Source organism: Hyperoodon ampullatus (genome assembly GCF_949752795.1).
Source record: "Hyperoodon ampullatus genome assembly, chromosome: 2".
NCBI lineage: Eukaryota > Metazoa > Chordata > Mammalia > Artiodactyla > Ziphiidae > Hyperoodon > Hyperoodon ampullatus.
Window position 1 is genome coordinate 82203847 of NC_136915.1, and position 26095 is coordinate 82229941.

The following is a 26095-nucleotide window of genomic DNA, read 5'->3' on the forward strand; positions in this document are numbered from 1 at the left end:
GAGAATATCAGCACCTTCAGATGATTGTTTGGAATGAATAAAGAAATAATGTCTGTCAGGTAGTATGAAAATCGTTTACTGCTCCTCCTCCACGCGCCCCATAATTCCATGATCCAGAAAAAGGCCTAATTGAGGACAATGGGAGGATTTGAACACTGGTCAAAATGAGTGGCTCTTCCGTCCACAGTACCTAGGATGATTTGGGAAAGTCTCACCTTCATTTTCCCCACATTTTAGCAATTCTGAAATGGGATTTTACTCTGCGGAGGAAGGCCGGGCCTCCACCCTAGCCTACCTAGCCCGGGGCGGACGTCGCAGCGCAGTGGGTCTGCGGCGCGGCGCTCCGGGGCTGGGCGCAGTGGCCGCAAGAGCTCACCGTGAGTGCGGGAGCCCGGGGCTGTGACACAGGATCCGCGCCGGGCCCGCGGGGAGGCGCGCGCGGAGCCGGCGACCGCGAACCGGCTGGCGAGGCTGACGCGCCGCCGCGCTTGCAGTGTCGCTCCGTAGCCGGAGTGCGCGCCGCTGCTCCCCGCGCCTCGGAAGTGCAGCGGACCCCGCCGTTGCCGCCGCCCGATGGCGAGGCTGCGGGATTGCCTCCCCCGCCTGATGGTCACGATCCGGTCCCTGCTCTTCTGGTCCCTGGTCTACTGCTACTGCGGGCTCTGCGCTTCCGTCTACCTGCTCAAACTTTTGTGGAGCATCGGCAAGGGACCCACGCAGACCTTCCGGAGGGTCGCCCGGGAACACCCTCCAGCGTGTTTGAACGACCCCTCTTTGGGTACCCACTGCTACGTGCGGATCAAGGTGAAGGCCGGCGCGGGCCCGGCGCTATCGCGAGGGAACGTGACGACTGTGAGAGCAGAGGGCGCCGGGCTGATCCTTGCATGACTCCAGGCCCAGCGTCCCCTAGTGTTCTCGGGGCTCGCAGGGCGTGCGGCGGGGACGGGGAAGGTGCCAAGGGGATGCAAGAGGGGCGAGGTGTCGCGGGAGAGGGTCGGGATTGTGTGTCTTTACGGTCCCTGTTTGTTGCGTGCGTGCGTGCGTGTGTGTGTGTGTGTGTGTAAGACAGACAGAGAGAGAAGGTTATGTGGAATTTCTCTAATAATCTGGGTCCTATTATATTACTGTCCCCTCCTCCTCCACAACAACAACCCAGAATAATTCTGCTCCCTCTCCTCCTGTAAGGGGAAGCTGTCGTCTGTCACCTCTTTGCCCTTTAGAGCTCAGTTAAGCTGTAGGGAATTGTTACTGGTGGCGCCCTACTGTCTCAGAAGGCTGTCCTCGTCCAAATTTTAGAGATTGAAAGAGTAAACAGAATAAGTCATTGGAAATCAGGAGTTTATTCAGATCAGCAGAATGGAGCATTCACAGATGACCTAAGCAACATGAAACAATAAATAAATTGTGTACGTTTGTGGGGAAGGAGGCAGACTTATGATGCCAGAGACCAAAGGAATGGCACAAAAAGTAAATGTCAACTATGCATGCAGACTCTAATTGTCCGTGCTTGTCCCAAGCTTTCTTACAGCCCTCGGATATTCTAGTTCCTGAGGCTCCAGGTGGTGAAGGGAGATGGCTTCTTGAAATGCACCCTGCAGTCTGACTTGCAGGCCTTTCAAAAATAGCCTACGTGAAAGGATATTTTTGTCACCAGGTCTGGGATTCCTATTAGGAACTAGATTGCCCAGCAGCTGAAGTTCAGAAAACCAAGGGGCATGTCCTTCTTACACTTATTCAGCCTGGAGTCGATATGAGAATTTAAATGAGTTAATATGTGTAAAAACAAATAAACGAAACCAAAAAACTTAGAACAGTGCCTCGCACATAGTAAGTGAAATGAAGTATTTATTCACTAAATCCAGTCAAGCGCCCACAGCCTTTCAGCTTCCAAGACTCACCACCAATAAAAGAAGTTATTGAACTTCTGGGAAGGCATTCAGCAGTGGAGAGCAGGGCTTCCCTGGTAGCACAGTGGTTAAGAACCCACCTGCCAATGCAGGGGACACGGGTTCAATCCCTGGTCTGGAAAGGTCCCACATGCCACGGAGCAACTAAGCCCGTGCGCCACAACTACTGAGCCTGCGCTCTAAAACCCCTGAGCTACAACTACTGAAGCCCCGGCACCTAGAGCCCGTGCTCCGCAACAAGAGAAGCCACCACAATGGGAAGCCCGCGCACCGCAACCAGAGAAAGCCCACACACTGCACAGAAGAGTAGCCCCTGCTTACCGCAACCAGAGAAAGCCCGTGCGCAGCAATAAAGACCCAACACAACCAAAAATAAATAAACAAATAAAATAATTTTTTTTAAAAAAGGAAAAGCAGGGGCTTCCCTGGTGGCGCAGTGGTTGAGAGTCCGCCTGCCGATGCAGGGGACACGGGTTCGTGCCCCGGTCCGGGAGGATCCCACATGCCGCGGAGCGGCTGGGCCCGTGAGCCACGGCCGCTGAGCCTGCGCGTCCGGAGCCTGTGCTCCACAATGGGAGAGGCCACAACAGTGAGAGGCCCGCATACCGCAAAAAAAAAAAAAAAAAAAAAAAAGGAAAAGCAGTTGCGGGCAAAGTCAGAGTTGTTATCTTCATCCTACCTGAAGGGGAAAAGCAGTTTAAGAATCATCCGGAATTCCTCGTAATGCACTTGTTCTGACTCTGGCCACCTAAAGAGTTTCACCAGAGACCATAGAACCAAGGAGTGGAAAGAGCATTGCCCTGGGTGGCAGGACAAGACGGAGGCTCTAGTCATAGCCCTGCCCCCAACCACCTTTACGACCTGTGCTAACATCTTTGGACCTCAGTTTCTAACTCTGCAAAAATGATAGGGTTGAACTATATGACCTTTAAGAGTTTTTTCACATCTGGAAACCCAATTGCTTGGGTTATCTGATAAAACAAACCCAGTCTCTGGGTTTTGGGTCTTGGTTTCTTTCCTCACTTCCTTCTGAGTTTTTGTTTTTCTTTCTTGCTTTTTCCTCCACTTTCCTCTTTTCTGTTTGCTTTGTATTTGCTGTATTCCTGTCTCATTCCCATGATTTTTGTTTTCCTTGGGCAGTTTTGTCTCCCATATGCAGAGTGAAGGCTTGAGCACTCAGATCATTCGGCTATTAGAAATACACTGATATGGGGGCTTCCCTGGTGTCGCAGTGGTTGAGAATCCGCCTGCCATTGCAGGGCACACGGGTTCCATCCCTGGTCCGGGAAGATCCCACAACCACCGAGCAGCTAAGCCCGTGCGCCACAACTACTGAGCCTGCATGTCGCAACTCCTGAAGCCTGTGCGCCTAGAGCTCATGCTCCGAAACAAGAGAAGCCACCACAATGAGAAGCCAGTGCACAGCAACGAAGACCCAACACAGCCAAAAATAAATAAATAAAATAAATAAATTTTTTAAAAAAAGAAATACACTGATGTGACATGAGGAGCAGGCAGCCAGGGGAACTGTACGTGCAACCTCAACAGAAAATACTAATGTGGGAAGGAGAGAACTAAAAATAAGGAAAGGTGGTGTGAATTATGTAACTGATGGCACAGCTCTTGATGGGCAAGCTGACAAAAGTACATGAGTAGGAGGTAAATATGGCAGGAATATAAATGCAGATCAGAATTATTTACATGTCCTGCAGAATTTGAGTGCGATGAAATGTGACACATCAGTAAGAAAATTGTGACTGTTTCAGAAGCTCATAATATATAAATTGACCTTGTAAATAGAAGGAGAAGGGAATGTTGACAAAAGTGAATCTTTCAATTTACCCTGTTAATAAATCATGGTTATTTTTTCTTTTTGAAAATTAATATACTTATTCTATTTCTTTATATTAAAAATAATGCAAGTTAAATTTTTTTAACGGCATGGAAATACTAAATGTACTACTTTTTACAGTCAACACAAAACATCGCTGAAATTTCATGACCTCTATTTCGTACTGCAGGATTCGGGGTTAAGATTTCATTATGTTGCCGCTGGAGAAAGAGGCAAACCACTTATGCTGCTGCTTCATGGATTTCCAGAATTCTGGTAAACTTACCAACTAACTTTTTCTTTTGCACTAAAGACTCGGCTTATCATAGAGTCATTTTCTTATAATGACTTTTAATAGACCCCATGCTATAATCAAGTACTGGCCTAGAGTTATTATTCCTAAATGTTCCTCAATCACAGGAATGGTGTTCCTCCTGTTTTAAAGAAACGTGCATATTATCATCCTAAATTTTTTTTTGATAATTAAAAGAAGTATCATTTAATGTTTCAAATTTCTGAATAGTCAATTACAAAACAGTTTTTATAGTACCTACTGTGGACAAAATACAACATTGGATGGAAAAGGAGATTTGCAAGAAACCAAAGAATTAGAGTGCCTGTTACCTGGCAGCTTTTGGTGAGACCTGGGGTGAGGGAAAGGCAGAGGGAGAAGAGGGCTCATGGAATCTGGAAAGGAACTCTTTCCTATGCACATAGTAACAGGCTCAGATGAATGCAGGACAAATTAAGGACTGGAATATTTCACGTTGAGAAGAAAACCTATAGCCAAAAATACACAGTTGCTAGTTACCTAGAAGAAAATGTTCTGTTCTCCTTTGAACTCCACAGAGCCAAGTAAGTACAGATGAAACATCACATGATTAAACTTTTAAAAAATGAATATCTTTTTAAAAGATGGTACATATCAATGTGGTAAAAAGAAAATCATATTTTTGGTAGCTCAAGGCTATGATCTTGAGATGGCTAAATGGACCAAAAAAATTCATATTCTCTGAACTGACTCAAATGTAGAATATATGGTATGTTTTTAAAGCTCTGGGACAATGCACTGTCCCTAAATGTCTCCCTTACTTTTGCTCTTAACACCTAGAATTCCACCATTACATATTCCTCACTTCCTTTAGAGTTTTAAAGATTTTGGGTCATCCAAAGTCCTAATTTAAAATACATCTAACTGTGAAAGAGATATTACCTTAATACACTTTAGTTAATACTTTTCAAATGAAAGGGACTTTATTAATAAATGCATTGAGATTGCTAGCACACTAGGAAGTATTAGGCATCGAATAAAAGAATGGAGAATGGCAAACACCCATCTAGCTAATCATTTTCCCAGAGCAAAAAGTCTATGACATGACTGGCTCACAAGTAAAATGTTAGTCTGAAGCGTTAGTCAAATCTGCATAAAGTAACACGGGCAGTGAATTCTGGCTCAGCCACTTAATTGCTGCAGGACCCTGCACAATCTACAAGAATCTTGCAGAGTTGTGGGGATACAGGGAGTCAAAATATGTGAAAGGCTGTTCCCATGGCCCCAGTGAATACTCAATAAATGTTCATTTTCTTTTTTTTTTTTTTTTTTTTTTTTTTTTTTTTTTTGTGGTACGCGGGCCTCTCACTGTTGTGGCCTCTCCCATTGCGGAGCACAGGCTCCGGACGCACAGGCTCAGCGGCCATGGCTCACGGGCCCAGCCGCCCTGCGGCATGTGGGATCTTCCCAGACCGGGGCATGAACCCGTGTCCCCTGCATCGGCAGGCGGACTCTCAACCACTGCGCCACCAGGGAAGCCCTAAATGTTCATTTTCTTCCTTCATTCCCATTCACTCAGTGTGGAGATCCATGTGCCACCACTAGCATCCTCAATGCATTTATTAATAAAGTCCCTTTCACTCATAAAGTATTTCTAAAGTGTATTAAGGTAATACCTCTTTCAGAGCTAGAGGCTTTTTAAATCAGGGCTTTGGATGACACAAAATCTTTAAAACTCTGAAGTATGTGAGGAATATGTAATGATGGAACTGCAGGTTGTTAAGAGTGAAAGTAAGGGAGAAATCTGGGGACAGAGCATTGTCCCAGACCTTTAAAAAATAATTTCCTGATTCTGGTGCTGCTGATGATAGTTAATACTTCCTGAGCATTTACTATGTGCCTGGCACTCTTCTGAGTGTCACAGCTACCCTTCTGAAATTGGCAGTGCCAGAAAGTAAGGTATACCTTCTTAAACTTCAGAGCTGACCTCTGCTAATATATCCTTGGTATATAGGAATGATAATGATCTAATAACATACATGGATTTTTACCTTTCAAATTTCACACCTTATAGAAAAATTCAAAAGTTAACCAACAATGTAAGTATACCTTACTTTAACATTTTAAATCATCATTCTATATAAAATTCATGATCTGAGTGGGAAGAGTTAACTTTTTAGAAAGAAAAGATTTAAAGGCTCTTCTCTTTCTGTACCTCATACCAACCCCGATACTTGTCCGTGCTCTTTTTCCTCCTGGAACGTCACTTCTTTATATGTGGAAGATAAAGATGAACCTGCAACCACTTCAGCCACTTGGTAATTGTTTTGAGGAGCCCCAGAAAATAGCAGTGATACCCATTTAATATAGGACAGTAGATGCTCTGTGTCATATTTTAAGAAATGATACTTTTGCACATTTTTCACAGCATTGTCCCATTATTTACTCTTCATGAGACCCCTTTTGCAAAACAGAAATGTCTGGTGATTCTTGTCCATGTCCTAGAATCTTCAGTGGATAGGACAGCCTAGGAGGGGGCCCAACACCAGTCACTGGACATCAGACCCATTTTCTCCAGCAAAATCAAGTCTTGGCTTTGTCCAAAAGGGTTATTGAGAGGAATGGTTTAGTTTTGAAAAAACTCCTAGAGATATTTTTACTTTGAAGAGCATATGTTAGGAAATATATGCAGATCATGGGAATGAGTCCCCTTCTGTTCACCAAATGTACTATTTGTTACTCCAGCAAGAGGCTTGCTATAATTTAAAACAACAATAACAGCAAACCCTGAAAACTGAGTTACTCAAATAGACCATATTGAATTCACTGAACTTTGCTAGCCATTAATCTGAAAGCTACCTGGTTGTTCAGGGAGATTCCTAGAGCAACTACATGGAGATTGCTGTTAATCAAAAACTTCTATTTGAGTGTGTCCTACCCTAAACCAAGACCTCTATGTTGACACTTACTCTGTCTTTCCTTCCAAATTACCACTATTCCCCACTATACAGTCTAGTCAATTCCATTCATGTGCTCCATTCAGGAAAAAGTCAATTTGAATCAGAATTTAGGATAAAGCTGTTTTGATTAAGCCACTTCAAGTCTCTCTCTCTTGAACTTTCCCTTTTCTTTTTCCAAAAACCCCTTCTCTTGCACTTCTCCCCTTTTTAAGAGCCAAAAAAACCTTTATCTGGCACTTCAAACCGATTTCAATTTACATTATAAATATAAATATTATTCCTCTATCAATCAAGTTTTGCCTAAATACACATGAATTTATAAGCTTCTTTGTAGATCAGATAGGTCAGATTATTTGGTACAGTGAAAACAAAATAATCATAAATTGGCAACATGTGTAAAAGTGCTTTTTAAACAGAAAAGCACTATACAAATGTAATGTATTATTTGCATTTATCATCATTAACTAAGAATAATTGTTGAGAATTGGTGACATTTAATGTATACTATTAGGTGTTACACAGAAACAATAAAATTCTGTCTTCTTTCTTAAAATATAAAGGAAACATCAAACAATATACACATTTATGAGAACTTTAGCTAAATTAGCCCAAAATAAGGCTGTTTGTCAAAGATGATTTTTCTCCCCCTCTATCTCCACCTCAATTTGCATTGCTTTTAAAAATATTTTGAGCTGATGCAGGCAATTTCTGGCAATACACCAGCTGTATGGGATGCATTCGTCATTACTCAAGTGCTGAGGCAAGTGAGGTCTCGTCATCCATACAGCCGAACAGAATCTGATGACTGCAACTTTTTCTCTCTTGTGAAGGGGAAGAGGGTATTCTACATTTCAAAGAGGCTAGCCTGGTAAACCCGGGGTCCTCCTTATGTTAAGAATAATAACTAAGAAAGAGGTTGCTTTTTTTTGAAGTGTCCTCTGCTATTACCTGAAGCTACCAGAGGGGGAAAAAACAATGTGGATGAAAATAGCTAGATTTGTTTATTTATAATATTGTCAGGAGTTACTGATTTTGCAGTATGTTTCATTCCTCTATCAAGGGGGTTGTTTTGTTCTATTCATGTGAATGACATACCCATCAGTCTATCGCTGGGGTGATTTCTTCTTCAGTTTACAGTTAATGTGTAAATCAAATATGATTTATTTATGAACTCTAGGAAGATTGCATTTAAAATTTATTTTGTACTTTATTAAGATAGCAGTTGCAATCCTTAAATATTCTTAGAAATGTTTAAGATATTGTTTGGCTCCACTCATTGACAATAGCAATAGTTGAATTTATTTGGAAGGCAATTTAAATTATTAATAAGATAATGACATGCAGGTATTATGTTTGCATAATCTCTAATACATTAAATGTAAAATGTTACAGGATTGTACACGTTTTTTGAGTCAAATTTCTACCTTGAAATCTCTAATTAAATGAATTCTAAGTGAAGACACAAGTATTTAAGATATTAAAACAATGCACATTTTAATAGAAATTGAGTATAAATTCCCCAACAGGAATATGGGAACTTTAGTTCAAGGTTGTCTCAAGGTTTGAACTGAGACAGAGTTTTATGGAACAACTGGTATTTCTAGCACTATCATAATTCAGTGCTTTCATTTGTTCATTGTTTTACTCAGTCAACAAATCTCTATTGAGCACCTACATGTCTATCAGATAATTCAGGGAGCTCACCATCAAGTGGAAGTGCCAGGCACCAACAGATTAGTGTCTAGTACACTTGTCTGTAGACTCTTCCCAGTGCACTGAAGAGTGTACAGACAAGTGGGAGAGTATGGAAGGGGCCACCCAACCCACCTGTGAAGGAGGGAGACTGGGAAGTCTCCTGGAAGAGGAGGTGCCCAGCATGAGGAGTTCAATGAGGGGTGAAGAACAGGGATTGTGGGGAGTAGGGGAATGATGGGGAGGGATGATGTTTCAGACAAGGAGATTATATAAACAAAGTCACAAAGACAATACCCATGTTTATTCACTGCAAGTAGATTAGTGCCGCAGAGGCAGCATAGCATGGGCTCTCAGGCCAGACCACCTGGGTTTGAATCCTGGCTCTGCTGTTTGCTAAATCTGTGACCTTCAGCACATCCAGGAACCAATCTGTGCCTCTGTTTCTTCATCTGTAAAATGGGGATAATAATAGTACCTACTTCATAGTACTACCTTGAAGATCAACATCACTATGTGTGAAGCACCTAGAATTGTGCCTGGCATGTAGTAAAACTGATATAGATGTTAGTTCTTTTTATTATATAGCAAATGACAGAGTATAAAGTAGTCAGGCTGGAAGATCGGGCAAGTCAAATCTTGGAGGTTTTGTCTGCCAGAATAACATGCTTGGGCTTCACATTATGAGTAACAGAGAGTCAAGAAAAGCTGTTAAGCTGGGAAATGACCTGAGAGAGTTTGTGTTTTTGCTAAACCACTCTGGTTTGTAGAAGACAGAGCCAAGGGGAATGAAATGGACACAGACCAGTCGATAGGCTGCTGTGTTAATGGAGGCCTGAATGAAGGTAATGATAGCAGGGATGGACAGGAAAAGTGATTAAATAAATATTTAACAGGTTAAATCTACTGAACTTTATTGATTGAGTATGAGGGATTATAAAGAGTGAAGAGTTGGGCTTCAGTTATGAAGACATAAAAAACTCAATTCACAATGTTAAGTAAGGCTATGAGAAAATAATAAAATCATATGTGTTGACAGATGAGTATCTTTAAGGAATGAAAACTGCTTCATTTGTTTATTACAAACCAGAGACAAGATTATCAATATTGCTATGGCCTTGCTAAGAAAGACACTTTTTGTTAACATTTTCAAATCCATATTAATTGGCAATGCTTTTGCAGATTTTTACAAATTATAGATATCCTAGTAATAGATCGAAGACTCTATCCATTCATAATTCCAAATATGTGTCTGACACCCTTCTTGATAATCTACCTGCTGATGTAAGGTGGTTGATTTGCTTCGTTGTTCTCATAGCTTTGTGTCACTTCACACTGCAGTCCCCTTCCACTATTGGTTTATAATCTCAGATCACTCTGTTCACTTTCCTATTGTGCTCCAAAAATCTTTCCAGACAACAATCTCCCATTTGGCTTGTGTCAGATAATTTTGCACTGTGTTTTCATGGACAGATTTGCATGCAGATGCTTTTTGATAAATGCATATTTTGAGTTCCATAACATAGTGAGTCACTTTGAAAAATCCATGTCTCTTTTTCTGTTTGTTATCCATAATGATTTTGCTTATTAGAAGAAGATAATCTCATGGATCTCTGTATTTCAATTAATTCTGCAGTTTTATTATCAAGCAGAGGGGGAACACCTGGCCCAGCAGAAACTACTAGGACTTGGCTGTCACCATTCTAATTAGTCAGTTCCTGTGCCATTTTGGTTGTTAAATGTTTTAAATATCACACTAGCTTATGCTGATGGTTCAGGATCTTGCCCCCAAGATTTTGTTTTAGCAAGTGGAGGTTTATCTTTTTTGTTGGTTTTTATTTTTGGCTGTGTTGGGTCTTCATTGCTGTGTGCGGGCTTTCTCTAGTTGTGGCGAGCAGGGACCACTCTTCATTGCAGTGCGCGGACTTCTCATTGTCGTGGCTTCTCTTGTTGTGGAGCACGGGCTCTAGAGCGCAGACTCAGTAGTTGTGGCGCCTGGGCTTAGCTGCTCCGTGGCATGTGGGATCTTCCCAGGCCAGGGATCGAACCTGTGCCCCCTGCATTGGCAGGTGGATTCTTAACCACTGCGCCACCAGGGAAGCCCAGAGGTTTATCTTAAGTAGTTGTTTTATTGGATTCTTTCCGTGAAAATATTTTTTTAAATCGTCAGACATTTTCATCCATGAGTAACCCATTGTTATTACTAAAAACATTGAGTCCTATTTGACAGTGGACTAAGGTAAGTAAAATCTCCCTTCTAGGAAAATATATTTTCATCTCACAAATTTTTTGAGAGAATCAAATGGTGCAATGTGTGGAAGCATTTATAGGTACAGACTCAGTGATAGTGGTGAGCATTATTTAAGAAAAGCTTAGAAAATTGACTTCTTAAATATATTTCTTAAGGTTTTAGTATCTGATATTTTGTAGTTTCTATAAACCCTGGCCCTTTGTTACACCCCACTGGACCTGGTAAAAAAAAATAATGTAATTTTAATAATGAACGTCAGTGCTTATTTCTCAAACAGTTCTTTTCTTTCCTTCCCACACACAGCTATATAACCTTTCTCAAAAACGAGGAGTTTCTTACAGCTTTCCACTTAGAAAATCTGTAATGTTATTCTTTGTATTAGTTACTGTGGTATTTTTAACGTTTCTTATTTCCTGCAGGTATTCTTGGCGTCACCAACTAAGGGAATTTAAAAGTGAATATAGAGTTGTAGCGTTGGACTTGAGAGGCTATGGAGAAACAGATGCTCCCATTCATCGAGAGAATTATAAATTGGACTGTCTAATTACAGATATAAAGGATATTTTAGACTCTTTAGGTAGGTTTTAAAAAACAGTGTTAATTCTTTTTAAGGGACTAACATTCAACAAATTGTAAACTGATTACCTCATTTCTTCCATCTACCTGAGCTGTTATCTAGATCCTGTCACCTTGGTGCATACAGCTCAAAATATTTATAGAGGCAATTTAAAATAACACAACCAGAATAACTATTCTGTCTACCAGCCAAAATTGACTCTCAAAATTTGTTTTTAAAAATTGACTTAATATATACTATCTATTATTTTCAGAACTAATTATTAGAAATTTGATTCTTGTTCTCAGAAAACTTATTTCTTCAGAACCAAAACCTAAATATTTATTTAAACATGTTGTAAGATGCAGAAACACTTGCATTATCTTTCTTGTATTGATCAGCTAGTGCCACAATAATATTGTGTAACAGACCACCCCAAACTCAGTGGCATACAGCCACAGGCATTCATCCCTGTGCTTCTGGATCTTCAGGTCAACTGTAGGCTGGAGACCTCTGGGTCTTTGCCTCAGGCTACAGGTCCAGCTGGGATTGGCCTCTCTCTGAGAATGGGGCTGGATCCCCAGCTAAAGCGGAGTAGCTCTCTGCGGAAAGCTCTTCTCCTGGCTATGGTTGAAGTGGCAAGAGGATGAGCCCAGTTGCAAAAGCATATTTCAAGTTTCTGGTTGCAGCTCATTGGTCAAAGCAAGTCATATGGCTGAGCCCCAAATCAAGTCTAACACCCCCCACAAAACCAAAGCAAATCACACTGCCAAGTCTAACATCAAAACATCAAAGGGGTGGTGAAGGAACTTCCCTGGTGGTCCAGTGGTTAAGGCTCTGTGCTTCCACTGCAGGGGGCACAGTTTGATCCCTGATCCGGGAACTAAGATCCCTCTTGTCTTTCAGCATGGCCAGAAAAAAGGTGGGGTGGGGGGACTCCCTGGTGGCACCGTGGTTAAGAATCCACCTGCCAATGCAGGGGACATGGGTTCAAGCCCTGACCCGGGAAGATCCCACATGCTGCAGAGCAATTAAGCCCATGCACCACAACTACTGAGCCTGTGCTCTAGAGCCCATGAGCCACAACTACTGAGCCTGAGTGCCACAACCACTGAGCCCACATGCCACAACTACTGAAACCTGAGCACCTAGAGCCCGTGCTCCGCAACAAGAGAAGCCACCGCAATGAGAAGCCCACACACCGCAACAAAGAGTAGTTTCTGCTCACCGCAACTACAGAAAGCCCGCGCACAGCAACGAAGACCCAACACAGCCAAAAATAAAAAATAAATAAATAAATTTTTTAATAAAAGTGGGGGAGCAGTGAAGTATACTACCTCTATGGCAGTGGGGAGAGGGGAGGAGTAAATATTTTTTAACAATAACCTAATACACTACATCCCTTTTGACTAAAACCCAGCTGCTACCATCGATATGTTAACAGAGCCAGTTAGTGAGAAACCCATGAAATCAAATTAAAGACCCTTTCCTACAACAATCTAATGAGAATGTAGATCAGGTCAATGTTCTTAGAGGGGAAAAAATGGATGAGGTCTGGGGGTATCAGTGCAGTGTTGTGATTTACTGTGATTACAGTAAAATAGACTCAGAGACACTGATTTCCGACAGCCATATTTCATTCACATTTTGTGGTAATTCAGTCAAACTTGGCCTAAATTTGTCATCATGAAATTTTCCAGTTAAATCAATAATGTAATCTTGCTTATGACCTAATTATGTGTAGTCTTTACCATGGTTTTCCAAACTCAGGTTTATGTGACCAGAGCTGAACTATTTCCAATTTGTTTTTAAGTATAAATTCCCAAGAGAGATTCTGAGGTCTATAATGGACCCTGGGCATTTAAATTTTCTAAAAAGCTACCCCAGGTGATTCAGACATACAGGGTTTTGGAAACACCAAACTCAATGTCTGCACAAAGTGCATAATTAGGGTAGGAGAGTAGAAAGATTAGTTTTAGAAACATACCTATTTTATGAGCGGTAATGATGCACCCACCGGTTTCTTTCCAATGATGCCAACATTCATTTCTCAATTACAGGGTATAGCAAATGTGTTCTGATTGGCCATGACTGGGGAGGCATGATTGCTTGGCTAATTGCCATCTGTTATCCTGAAATGGTGATGAAGCTTATTGTTATTAACTTCCCTCATCCAAATGTATTTACAGGTGAGTTTAAATTTCCTTTAAGACATCTTTGATAGCGTGACAACTCACTATTGTCACTGACACGGATTAAAAACAGCAAAAGTTGATTAACATAATATTTTTTAAATTAAATGACTAAAATATGATATTATCACATGATAATGTCAGCTATCTCAGCTTTAAATATTCCTGAAGAGTCACAGGAAGTGTTGCTTTATATTTGCTTGCATAATTTTATTTCTTTTTAGAAAACATTTTACTGCTACCTTAGGGAGAGTTAAAGAGTTAAAGGGAAAATGCAGTAACATTACTTTGACAGTAATGAATCTTGACAGCCTAGAAATAAATTTTCCTCTTGCCTGACTCCTTTGGCTGTCAGGAATGGCAGCATTCTTTAAAGCAGCAGTTCTCAAATTTTTGGTCTCCTTTATACTCTTAAAAATTATTGAAGACTCCATTGAGCATTTGTTTATATGGGTTATATCCATAAACATTCACTGTATTGGAAATTTAAAAATGAGAATTTAAAAAATGTTTATGTATTAATTCATTTTTAAAAAATAATTAATCCAGTACATATTAGCATAAACATTTTACTGAAAACTAACTATATCTTCCAAAACAAAATTTTAGTGAGAGGAGTGTCATTGTTTTACATTTTTGCAAACCTCTTTAATTTTTGGCTTAATAGAAGACAGCTGGATTCTCATATCTGCTTCTGTATTCAACCTGTTGCAAACGTTTGAATTGAAGTATATGAAGAAATCTGGCCTCACACAGATTTGTAATTAGAAAAAGGAGAATTTTAATAGTCTTTTCAAATAACTGTGTATGTTCTCCTTTAATACTACACCAAACTCAAAAATTAGTTATTTCTGAAAGGTTAGTAACAGTGTGGAATCTGATGTCATATTAATGAACTTTTTGTACTCTGTCACATTAAAATCCATTGGTCTCTCTAGCACTTTGAATGGATTTTTTCTACCTATGCATGATTTTGCAATCATCACGCATTGGAAGATACTGGTTCATTGAGTTATGTAGATCTTCCATAAGTTGACACTTTTCATTATATGCTATCAAATCATGTTCATTAATATCACCCCAGTTTCATCAAAAAAGCCTTTGCAAAGCTGTCAAGCTCACAGTAGCAGACACAAGTTTCCAAAATTCTAATTTTCATTTGAAAGCTTGAACTTCATCATTGACAACAAACACTGTTGATTGTTTTCCCTCAAGTGACAGGCTCACTTTGTTCATTTTCAAGAGACTATCTGTTAAATACCCAATCTGACTGATGATAGTTTGTTAGTCGTTCTCTCAAGTAAAAATGGTGTTCCATTAAAAATGCAGCTAATTCAACTTATCAGACGATTGCAGAGGTGCTTTTCCTCAAGACAATCATTGTATTTGGGTGTTCAACAGAACTGCCTTATTTTCTATTTCATCACAATGTTAAAAAGACGTATACAAAAAGGTAGAAATTTAATAAAATTAATAAGTTTTGCTATTTCATCAAAGACATTCTTAAGTGAAACCTCCACTTAATTTTATGTATTTATGTACTTGTTTGTTTACAGTAAGTGTGTGGTGGTGAAGAATACAATGACTGCTGGTATTGTTTAGTGTCACTGCCTTGATTTGTGCTCAGGCAGCAATGGCTTTATCTACTATTGCCTTTGTACCATCTGTGCAAATGTCGGCAAAATGAGAAAAGCTAATTGTATTGTTTTGAAATAATTTGACCATCTGTATCCTTTAAGAGGGTCTTAAGGATCCCCAGGGGTCCACATGGACTATGTTTTGAGAACCTCTGCTATAAAGAGAACCCTTAATCTTAAGAGTGATTAAAAACAAATAAACAAACAAAAAAACCTGTGAACAATGGCTAGGCACATTTTTATTTGGTTTTGACAAAAAGTATAATTTTGTCCTCTTTAACTACCCTTGTCAAATTTTCTGAGGTTCAGTACTGTCATGACCCACAGTAGCACTCCAGAGAACAAAAAATTCAGAAAAACATATTTTTATTTCTTCCTCAGAATTAAAGTAGGTGAGGGAGAAAGGGAACATGACTACATAAATACTGTATAAGCATAAAAGTTAAATTTCAGATACATATTCAATTGTCCTATCTCAGCTGAGGCAATAGCATGGTTGCTTAGGAATCAAATATCAAACTGAGGTTCATCATATTTCTCTCAGTTGCATTAGTCAATAGAAGTTGTGCTACATGCTTGTTCAATTGATCAGGACCCTAGAGTAAATGTTATTTTGTTGGTACTGCTACACTGACAAACTGTAATTGGTCATTTCAGTAAGGAAATACTTGGATATTTCTGGAACTATCTTATCAATAATAGGTTCAACCCTGGTCAGGTCAATATGAAGTCTTCAAGTAATATGACTATATTTTCCCTTAACTGTATTGATATCTCTTAATGCAGAGCTGAATAAATCTTATTCGATGACGACTTTACAAAAAGTATAGCATAACAGTGCTCCACTTACCTGAGAATTATAATTCTAAAAACTCCAACCATGTTGAGTACAGTTACACAATTAGAAATAAGAAAAAAAAACACCTCTATAGCAAGGAAAATAAAAGTATAGTACACAATACACAACAAATATGTACATTTAATATGTATGATCACATTACTCCCTAGTTTAAAACTTGTGTCTTCCCAAAACACTTAAAATCTTCATCATTCTGGCCTTACCTGACTGGGTTTCTGCTTTTCTTTCTAAAACTCATCTCATACCATCTCCCCCTCCTCATTCACTACACATCAGCCACACTGGCCTTCTTTCTGCTTCTTGAATGTGCCAAGCCCAGTACCTACTTTCTGTTCTTGATGCTCTTCCTAGATCTTTGCGTTCAAAGGCTCATCCCACATCCCCAGAGAAACCTGTTCCACCACCTTTACTAAAGGATAGACCCTCCACACCACCCAACCATTACTTTCAATCAGATTACCTTGTTTTATTTTCTTTATGGTATTTTTGCTAACTAAAATGATCTTTTAAGTATTCATTACTTATTTATTATGTATGTTCCTTATGAATGGGAACCTCTTTTCTCTTGTTCACTGCTAAATCCCCTCACACACAGTAGATATTCAAAGATTCATTGAATGGATGAATTTTCTCAATACATGAATGTATTTAAAGGAAAGGCTTTAGTTTCTGTTGAGGCCAAATGAATAAGATATTCAAATCAGCCTGTAAGGAAAATCTTTTCAACAAGGGAAAATTACTTCCCCATGTATCCTTAGGAAAAGTGTTTGGTCACTGATAATGACCTTGAAGAAAAGGGAGTGTTGTTTTGGGTTTCCTGTTCCTTTCTGAGTCAACACTTCATAAAGTGGAACTTTCTTTTTATTTAAAGTGCTTTAAGTATTGAAAATACCAAAAAATATCCAAAATAAAATATAAGAACATAGAAATTGTTCCAAAGAGAAATATACAGAAGCCTTATTTGTAGATTCTTTTATGGGATCATCTCAAAGGTGAAATTGCCTTAAAAAGAAGTTATTTCAATAGTAAGTAATTCATACCCCTTGGATAAGGTCTAACATGGTATTTTAATTTCAGAATATATTTTACGACACCCTGCCCAGCTGTTCAAATCCAGCTATTATTATTTCTTCCAAATACCATGGTTCCCAGAATTTATGTTTTCCATAAATGATTTCAAGGTAAGTCAAGCATGGTGATGGATGTTACAGACTTATTGTCTGATCATTTTGCAGTGTATACAAATATTGAATCAGTATGTTGTATACTTGAAACCAATATAACGTTATATGTCAATTATACCTCAATTAAAAAAGACTGGTGCCCAAGAGGATGACAAAATTAGGAGGTCAAAAATAAAACATAGGGCTTCCCTGGTGGCGCAGTGGTTGAGAGTCCGCCTGCCAATGCAGGGGACACGGGTTTGAGCCCTGGTCCGGGAAGATCCCACATGCCGCAGAGCAACTGGGCCCGTGAGCCACGGCTACTGAGCCTGCGCGTCTGGAGCCTGTGCTCCGCAACAAGACAGGCCGCGACAGTGAGAGGCCCGCGCACCGCGATGAAGAGTGGCCCCCGCTTGCCACAACTAGAGAAAGCCCTCGCACAGAAACGAAGACCCAACACAGCCATAAATAAATAAATAAATAAAGCAAAACTGTCAAAAAAAAAAAAAGAAAATATTTAAAAAAATAAAACATGGACTGAAACACTAAAAACAAACAAAAAACCCAGGAAAACCGGTTCTGCCTATGTTGTTCTGATTTATTTTAAATAATCATTTATTGTACATCTGTTATGTGTTATGCACTGTTAGGCATTTCCTCCTATGCAAAAATATAAGTCAAACAAATAATGTTAATGAGAAACATTTTAAATTAAAATCCATCTTTAATAAAGAAAAACAGGGAATTCCCTGGTGGTCCAGGTGGTTAGGACTCCACCCTTCCACTGCAGGGGGTACGGGTTCAATCCTTGGTTGGGGAACTAAGATCCCCAAAGGCTTTCAGTGCTGCCAAAAACAAAAAAAAAGGGAAAAGAAAAACAGAAAAATGCTAAAACTTAATAAATGTTTCTAAGGCTTCATCTATAGGCTTACTTATTTTTACAGTCTCTATTCGTATGTTTGAGTGCCTGGCTGTTAATTCAATTTTTTCTGAGAGCCTGTTCCCCTACAGGCATGCCTCTTTCTAGAGAACATTCCATGGGGAGATGAAAGAATATGAATGCCAGGTAAGAGAATTTGACAACAGCAGAAGTGGAAGCCCTGGGGAGTAAACAAAACCCCAAAACAAAATTAAGCCTTCAGGTATTGGTGTACCATATACACTGACATCAGAAGTCATATGTAGTATCTATTTCTTCGAAGTTAATTAGTTGCTTCTTGTTTGTCCAGCATGGTGTTAAATATTTAGGGAGGTTAAAAAAAGACATAATATTATTTTACCTGGAAATACTTCTGCATGTACCTCTGACAATAAGGACTTTTTAAAAAAAAAAAGAACATAACTCCAATGCCATTATCAAACCTAACAAAATGAACAACTTGTTAAAATCATTTAATGCCCATTCAAATTCTCTTAATTGTCTCAACTGTCTTTATACACTTTATTTGTTTGAATCAGGAACCAAACAAGGTCTACATATTGTATTTGCTTGTTATGCCTTTTAAAATCTTTAACGGTTCTTTCCTTTTGTTTTTTACCATCACTTTTTTAAGAAGAAATTTGTTCATTTGCCCTGAGGAATGGTCCACATTTTGGATTTGACTGACGGCTTCATCATGGTGTTATTTAACTAGTTCTGCTAACCCTTGTCTTTCCTACTTCATAGGTGCTACTGATCTAGAGGTTTGATTAGACTGAAGTTTAATTTGACAAGAATATTTTATAGGTGGTTCTGTGTATTTCCTAATGCATCACATCAGGGAAGCACATAATGCCTAGTTGTCCCAGTTTTAGTAATGCTAACACTAACCAGTGGGCTCACAAATTGTCAGCCTATCCAAATTGCCTAGCAACCAACCTTTCACCAAATAATTTTAGCATACCTTGATCGTCACTGCCTACGTTCATTATTTCTTTAGAAAACAGTGATTTTTTAGTTCTATTGGGATGGCTAAAAAGTTCCTTCAGTTTTTAAGTAAAAATCAAAGACACGTTTTTCATTTTCACCAAGAGCTTTATTGAACCCTTTGGTTCCACCACCTTCTGCCATTTTTCAGGCAACTTCTAAATTCCATCTTCCCCAAACTTTTTATCCTTTTGAGCAAAGAACTGTTCCAGGTGCCTTTTACAGTCTTCCGGGGTATTGAATTTTTTTCCTTTAAGAGAACTTTGTAAAGACCGAAATAAATGGAAATCTGAAGGTGCAGTGTCTGGTGAATATGGGGATGAATCAGAACTTCCCAGCCAAGCTGTAACAGTTTTTGCCTGGTCATCAAAGAAACATGCAGCCTTGGTTATCCTGATGGAAGATTATGTGTTTTCTGTTGAGTAATTCCGGATGCTTTTTGTTGAGTGCCACTTTCAGTTGGTCTAATTGGGATCGGTACTTGTTGGAATTAATCGTTTGGTTTTCCAGAAGGAGCTCATAATAGAGGATTCCCTTTCAATCCCACCGTATACACAACATCACCTTCTTTGGATGAAGACCAGCCTTTGGTCTCTTCCATTCCACATTATTGTACAGTATCCACTTTTCATCGCCCGTCACAATTTGTTTTAAAAACGGAACATTTTTGTTACGTTTCTGTAGAGAATCGCATGCAGCAATACGATCAAGAAGGTTTTTCTTCGCCTAACTTATGTGGAACCCAAACATCAAAGCGATTCACATAACCAAGGTGGTGCAAATGATTTTCAACGCTTGATTTGGATATTTAGAGTATGTCGGCTATCTCCTGCGTGGTATAACGTTTATTGTTCTCAATTAATTTCTCGATTTGATCACTATCAACTTCAACTGGTCTACCCGACCATGGAGCATCGTCCAGCGAGAAATCTCCAGCAAGAAACTTCTCAAACCACTTTTGACACATTCGCTCAGTCACAGCACCTTCTCCATACACTACACAAATCTTTTTTTGAGTTTCAGTTGCGTTTTTACCTTTCTTGGAATAATAAAACATAATATGCCGAAAATGTTGCTTTTTTTCTCCATCTTCAATATTAAAATGGCTACACAAAAATTCACCAGTTTTTTTTTTTTAATGCATGCTAGTATGACAGCAGTCACAATACAACAAAATTGTTTTGAATAAAGTTAAAGACAACTAAGTGCTACTAGAGCCATCTTATGGAAAAAACTGAACGAACTTTTTGGCCAACCCAATATTATTCTTTCTGCTTTTATTAACTGGAATTCATGTATAAAGAAGAGTTTCCACATCTATATTTGGTTATTCTGAAATACAGTTCCCACAAGAATGGCAGGACAAATGCTTCATTATTTCCGTTTATAAACAACTTCCAGAGTAATGAATTGGTGCCCTAGAAACCTCCATTGATAACCAATGAGGGTTTTTTTAAATCATATCATTATGAGCTCATGATTTTTAAAAATATATTTGATATTTATCAATTGATTACAGTCATTATTCTCTTTGATGCCCTTGTTGCAAGTGTGAACTCCTTCAGGTTGGCTCCTATGTCCTCTTGACACAGGAGCCCTTTAGTCAGTGACAGCTTGCTTCCTTAAGGTCCTAAGTTCATCATTTTTTTCCTGTTCCAGATCTGGAATCAGTCATTTATTGAAGGAACTCTGGCTCCTATTAGTAGGAAGTGGTATTTAGAGACCACAGTTTGGGTGTCAAGGTGATCATTGTTACTGAGTTTTCATTGCTTCTAGATCTTTCCATTGGACAGAATATAGACATACATATTTTTTAGAAAAAAATTATGAGTTCTTATTCACACTTCCAAAGCAAATTTAAGACGACAGGTTTACACTTAACTTCTATGACTTTATATAAAACATTATATGGTTCTAAGTCAAAACTCTAAAACAAGGTACATTCAGAGAAGTCTCACTTGTCTCTGTTTCCTCTGTTTCTCTGTCTCCATCCTATTTCTTCTGTCTCCCATTGAAAACCATTTTGGTTAGTTTTGTTTCCTCTTTTTATTGTTTCTTTTTAAAAATATAAGCAAACATGTATATATTTATCTTTTCCTTCTCACACAAAAGATAACATACCATAAACACTATTTCTACCCTTGCTTTTTTTCTACTTAACAATATACCCTGCAGATGACTCCATCATCATCATAGAGATTATCTCCATCTTCTCTTAGAGTACTAAGAACACATAATTCACCATCGTGTAACTATACCATAGTTTATTCATCCAACCCCCCATAGACATTTGTTTCCATTCTTTTTTTTTCTTAAAAATTTTTTTTTGGCTGTGCTGCACCACGGGGCATGAGGGATCCTAGTTCCCCAACCAGGTATCGAACCTGTGCTCCCTGCAGTGGAAGCACAGAGTCTCAACCACTGGACTGCCAGGGAAGTCCTCCATTCTTTTTCTATTACAAATAATGTTTCAATGAATCACCTCCTGCACATGTCATTTCATATTTTTGCAAGGGTGTTTTGGGGTTGAGGGAACTAATTTTAAACAAGAATCCCAATAATTCTGATTCAGGTTGTTTAGAGACACACTTTGAGAAATGTTGGTATAGAGCAGTATTTTTCAAATTGTAGGTGGAGACCCATTAGTGAGTCATGAAATAAGTTTTGCAATTCAGTAAAGTGGCTTGCAATTTGAGTTTTTAAAAATAAAGTAGAACAGAATTGAAAATATCATTACATGCTGTAATAAGTGTAAGGGCTATTTGTTTAAACTTTTGTTTCAGAAATATATATGTAGAGATATGAACTGGATCATGATGTAAAATGTATTTATTATTCTAGGTTGTGATCAAAAGAAGTTCAAACAATTTAGGGGGGGGTGGATTGGTTGTCAGTAAATAGATAAACTGTTAACTGGAATATCAGGCTTTAGAGCACGGATAGTACTTGAGCTCAGCCTTGTAGAATGTGAAGAGACACCAAGAAGACAGGATACTTTTCATAAGGGTGAAGTGTCCATGGGGGATTAAAATGGAATAATATCAAAAATAAAGCCAGGAAAGCAGAAATATATAAAATGTGCTTGTAAACAATGAGGTCTCCAACTTGGCTAGAGCAGAAACTGGGAGCTATCACTGCACACTGACCATCATTCTCTTTCAAAAGCCAAATATTTAGTTACTATTAGGTAACTGAAAAGTTTTAATTATTCCTCTTCTCACTTATCAGGCTTTGAAACATCTGTTTACTAGTCACAGCACTGGCATTGGAAGGAAAGGATGTCGATTAACAGCAGAAGATCTTGAAGCTTATATTTATGTTTTTTCTCAGCCTGGAGCATTAAGTGGTCCAATTAACCATTACCGAAATATCTTCAGGTCAGTATAATTTGTTCTTTTTAACTAAACAAAATATTCATTCCATACCGAGTCAATATTTGATTTTTTTAACATCTTTATTGAAGTATAATTGCTTTACAATGGTGTGTTAGTTTCTGCTTTATAACAAAGTGAATCAGCTATACCTATACATATATCCCCATATCTCCTGCCTCTTGCGTCTCCCTCCCACCCTCCCTATCCCACCCCTCTAGGTGCTCACAAAGCACCGAGCTGATCTCCCTGTGCTATGCGGCTGCTTCCCACTAGCTATCTATTTTACATTTGGTAGTGTATATATGTCCATGCCACTCTCGCACTTTGTCCCAGCTTACCCTTCCCCCTCCCCGTGTCCTCAAGTCCATTCTCTACATCTCCGTCTTTATTCCTGTCCTGCCCTTAGGTTCTTCAGAACTATATTTACTGATAATTTTTTAATGAGAATTATTTTATCAAGTATTTTCCATTAAGTTCTTTAGCTTAATATACTAAAACCTACTCTCTTAAAACATTTAATGTTTTTCTTTGTTTTGTTTATTTATTTATTTATACTGTAGTATAATTGACGTATAACATTATATTGGTTTCAGGTGTACAACATAATGATTTGATATTTGTATGTATTGCAAAATAATCACCACAGTAAGTCTAGTTAATCATCTGTCACCATACATAGTTATATTTTTTTTTCTTGGGATGAGAACTTTTAAGATCTACTCTCTTAGCAACTTTCAAACATGTAATACAGTATTAACTACAGTCACCTATCTGTACATACTTTGTTTTATCTGTAACTTAGGTTTCATGTGAAATTTAACAATTTGAAACCTCAGGACCAGAAAATATGCTTTTCTTTTAATTTTCTGAAAACTCCTCCCTTTTACCCACAATTCGATCTGGTGAAGAATTTATATTCCTCTTTACTTTTTCACTAATAGTCCTTTTAATAGGGACTAATAGTCCCCTTTCCTTACTGATTCAACTATTACATGCTCACATGTTGTTAAATATGCAGGTAACTATTAGAAAATGTTTTGTTTTGGAACACTTTATGAGCTCCAGAATTTAAGTGACTTGCAAGTTTGTGTAGCAATCCATGTATCAATAATTAAGTATAGCTATAGTTTTATATCAGTTTACCCATTCAACAAGAACTTAATTTTTAGGAGCATTACAACCAAATGATGGGCACTTGCATGGGAATCAAAAGTTAAGACCTTGGTGGACATATGTGATATCCTTCACATTCCAGCAGCATCTTATCAACCCCAAGTAGCCACAAGTCAAGCTTTTTTGTAACTAGCGAAAATGTAATTCAGTGCTGGAGAGTATCTAGTTAGATGTTCCTTCTCATTCTTAGTTAACAGGGGTGTAATTAATACCATCCCACCTTTCTGAAAAACAGCTTAGCAGAAGATGTCAAAAGCTTTAAAAATATGTATCCTCTTCAGCTCAGGAATTCCACTCCCAGGGCTATAGCCCAAAGAAGTTATCTGAAATGCTAATGAAGATTTGGGCACAAAATGCTCATTGTAGCATCACTTAAAACATCCCCTTCTTTTAAGTGATGCTATAATCTAAATATTCAGTTATACAGGAAGAGTCATTTATGGGTTATTATGCCATAAAATAGTATGTTTTACAATTATTTCTGAAAAACTATATGAAACAAGAAAGTTATTATAATTTAATATGAAATTTGCATGTGTATACTGTGTATAAACTGTGTATATTTACTGCATTGTACTTATGGTTTCAACGATATGCATAGAAAATGACCATTTTTTAATGATGGAATTATGCATGATTTTATTCTTTATACTTTTCTATATTTAAAAAATATACAATAAAAACTTTATATTTTAAAAAGAATCTTCTTGCAAAATAAATATAGTATCATGTAGTATTAAGGCTCATTCCATATATATTTTCTGGCTTCTCAGTTCCAATTTTCACATAAAATGCATTAGATTATCCAACAAACAACTGAAATACATTTAAACAGTAACACTGTTTAAAGCTCCCTTTTATCACAGTATTCAAAAATTCTGTTATCTTTTTGAAGCAAATTATTCTTCATAGTGATGAATTTCATACTTAATTTATAGCCTGCATTATAAGTTTTGCAGGGCTGATCCAATTAAAACTTTTATCTGGCCCTTTCTTAAATAGACCATTAAATTTTTTATTGTACAGATTGATTGCCTAATGCAGTGTTTCTCAACCATTTTTTTCGTCATCACCTCCCTTCAGAGACTTTGTAGGCATTTTTTTTCCTAATTGCCCCCCACCCCATGAAATTTTAGTATCTGTTTATGTACTGTGTGTATATTCATGGTTTATATATAAAAAGCATAATTTTTTTTTCACTCTCCCAAGAACAAATTTTCATCCCTTTGGTGGTGATATTGCCCTCCTTAAAAATTTGTGGCCTGAAGAAACATTTTGGGGGAATGTTATTTTAATGTTTACAGTGAGTCTCAAACCCATGTGTTTTGTTTTTATAGCTGCCTGCCTCTAAAACATCACATGGTGATCACTCCAACACTACTACTGTGGGGAGAGAAAGACGCATTTATGGAGGCTGAGATGGCTGAAGGCACAAAGATTTACGTTAAGAACTATTTCAGGCTAACTATTTTGTCAGAAGCCAGTCACGGGCTCCAGCAAGAACAACCTGACATAGTGAACAAATTGATATGGACATTTCTAAAAGAAGAAACAAGGCGAAAAGACTGGCTTTTTCTCTGACGAGTCTGTAATGAAATCTCTAAATAATTTTTTTAAATTGTTCATCAACTTCTTTAAGCTTCATTAGGAAAAATTGTTTTAATATGCTTTATCATAAATAAATATCCTGACAAATGACATCGAAAAAAATCTGAGGATGTGTGAACTTGTAACATAATGTTGGTTTTTTTCTTGTTGTATTTTGCACAGAAAAGCATCTGCCTTAAAATGTACACACTTGTGCAAAAAGGAAGTTGGAGAAAGTGGCTCAGTTTTGGTTTTTCGCGTTATTTACCCTGTTAATATATGGTGCCTTTTACAAATGTATATTAAAGATTAGCTGTGCCATATTAAAAGGCAAAACTGCAATGGTATAAATTTTTATTTTATTGTTCCAAAGTTCTTTTTACTATTTTTTAACCGTTAAAAAACTCTATTATCAAATCTCTTGGATTTATAGTATGTTTATTAGTTTGAAGGCAGATATGACAAGATGAATGTGCATCTTAAAATAGGCCATAAATACTACTTACACTGGGAAGAGTAACAAAAGAGGATATGAAGATTCTATATATACATATATATTTATTAAACATTGTAGGGTAGCACATCCATTAAATTACTTGCCTTAATTCTTCAGCTAAATTGGTGAGAGATTTAGAAAAGAGATCAAAATGTGCTTTTGCCCCATTTAATGCAACAAGGATTGAATACTGTACTTCCTATGTGCACTAGAATCTAAGCTCCACAGGGCAGAGATTTT

The 26095-nt window shown here is 38.2% G+C and overlaps 1 protein-coding gene across 1 annotated transcript; it reads left to right on the forward strand.

Moving 5' to 3' along the window:
* Nucleotides 1–573: 573 nt before the first annotated feature.
* Nucleotides 574–25353, forward strand: EPHX4 (epoxide hydrolase 4; the record flags this gene model as incomplete). Its single annotated transcript, XM_079721322.1, has 7 exons — nt 574–804; nt 3929–4014; nt 11332–11489; nt 13529–13657; nt 17234–17337; nt 22454–22602; nt 25110–25353. The coding sequence occupies 7 exons, from the start codon at nt 574–576 to the stop codon at nt 25351–25353; spliced, it is 1101 nt and encodes a 366-aa protein (XP_079577448.1).
* Nucleotides 25354–26095: the final 742 nt, after the last annotated feature.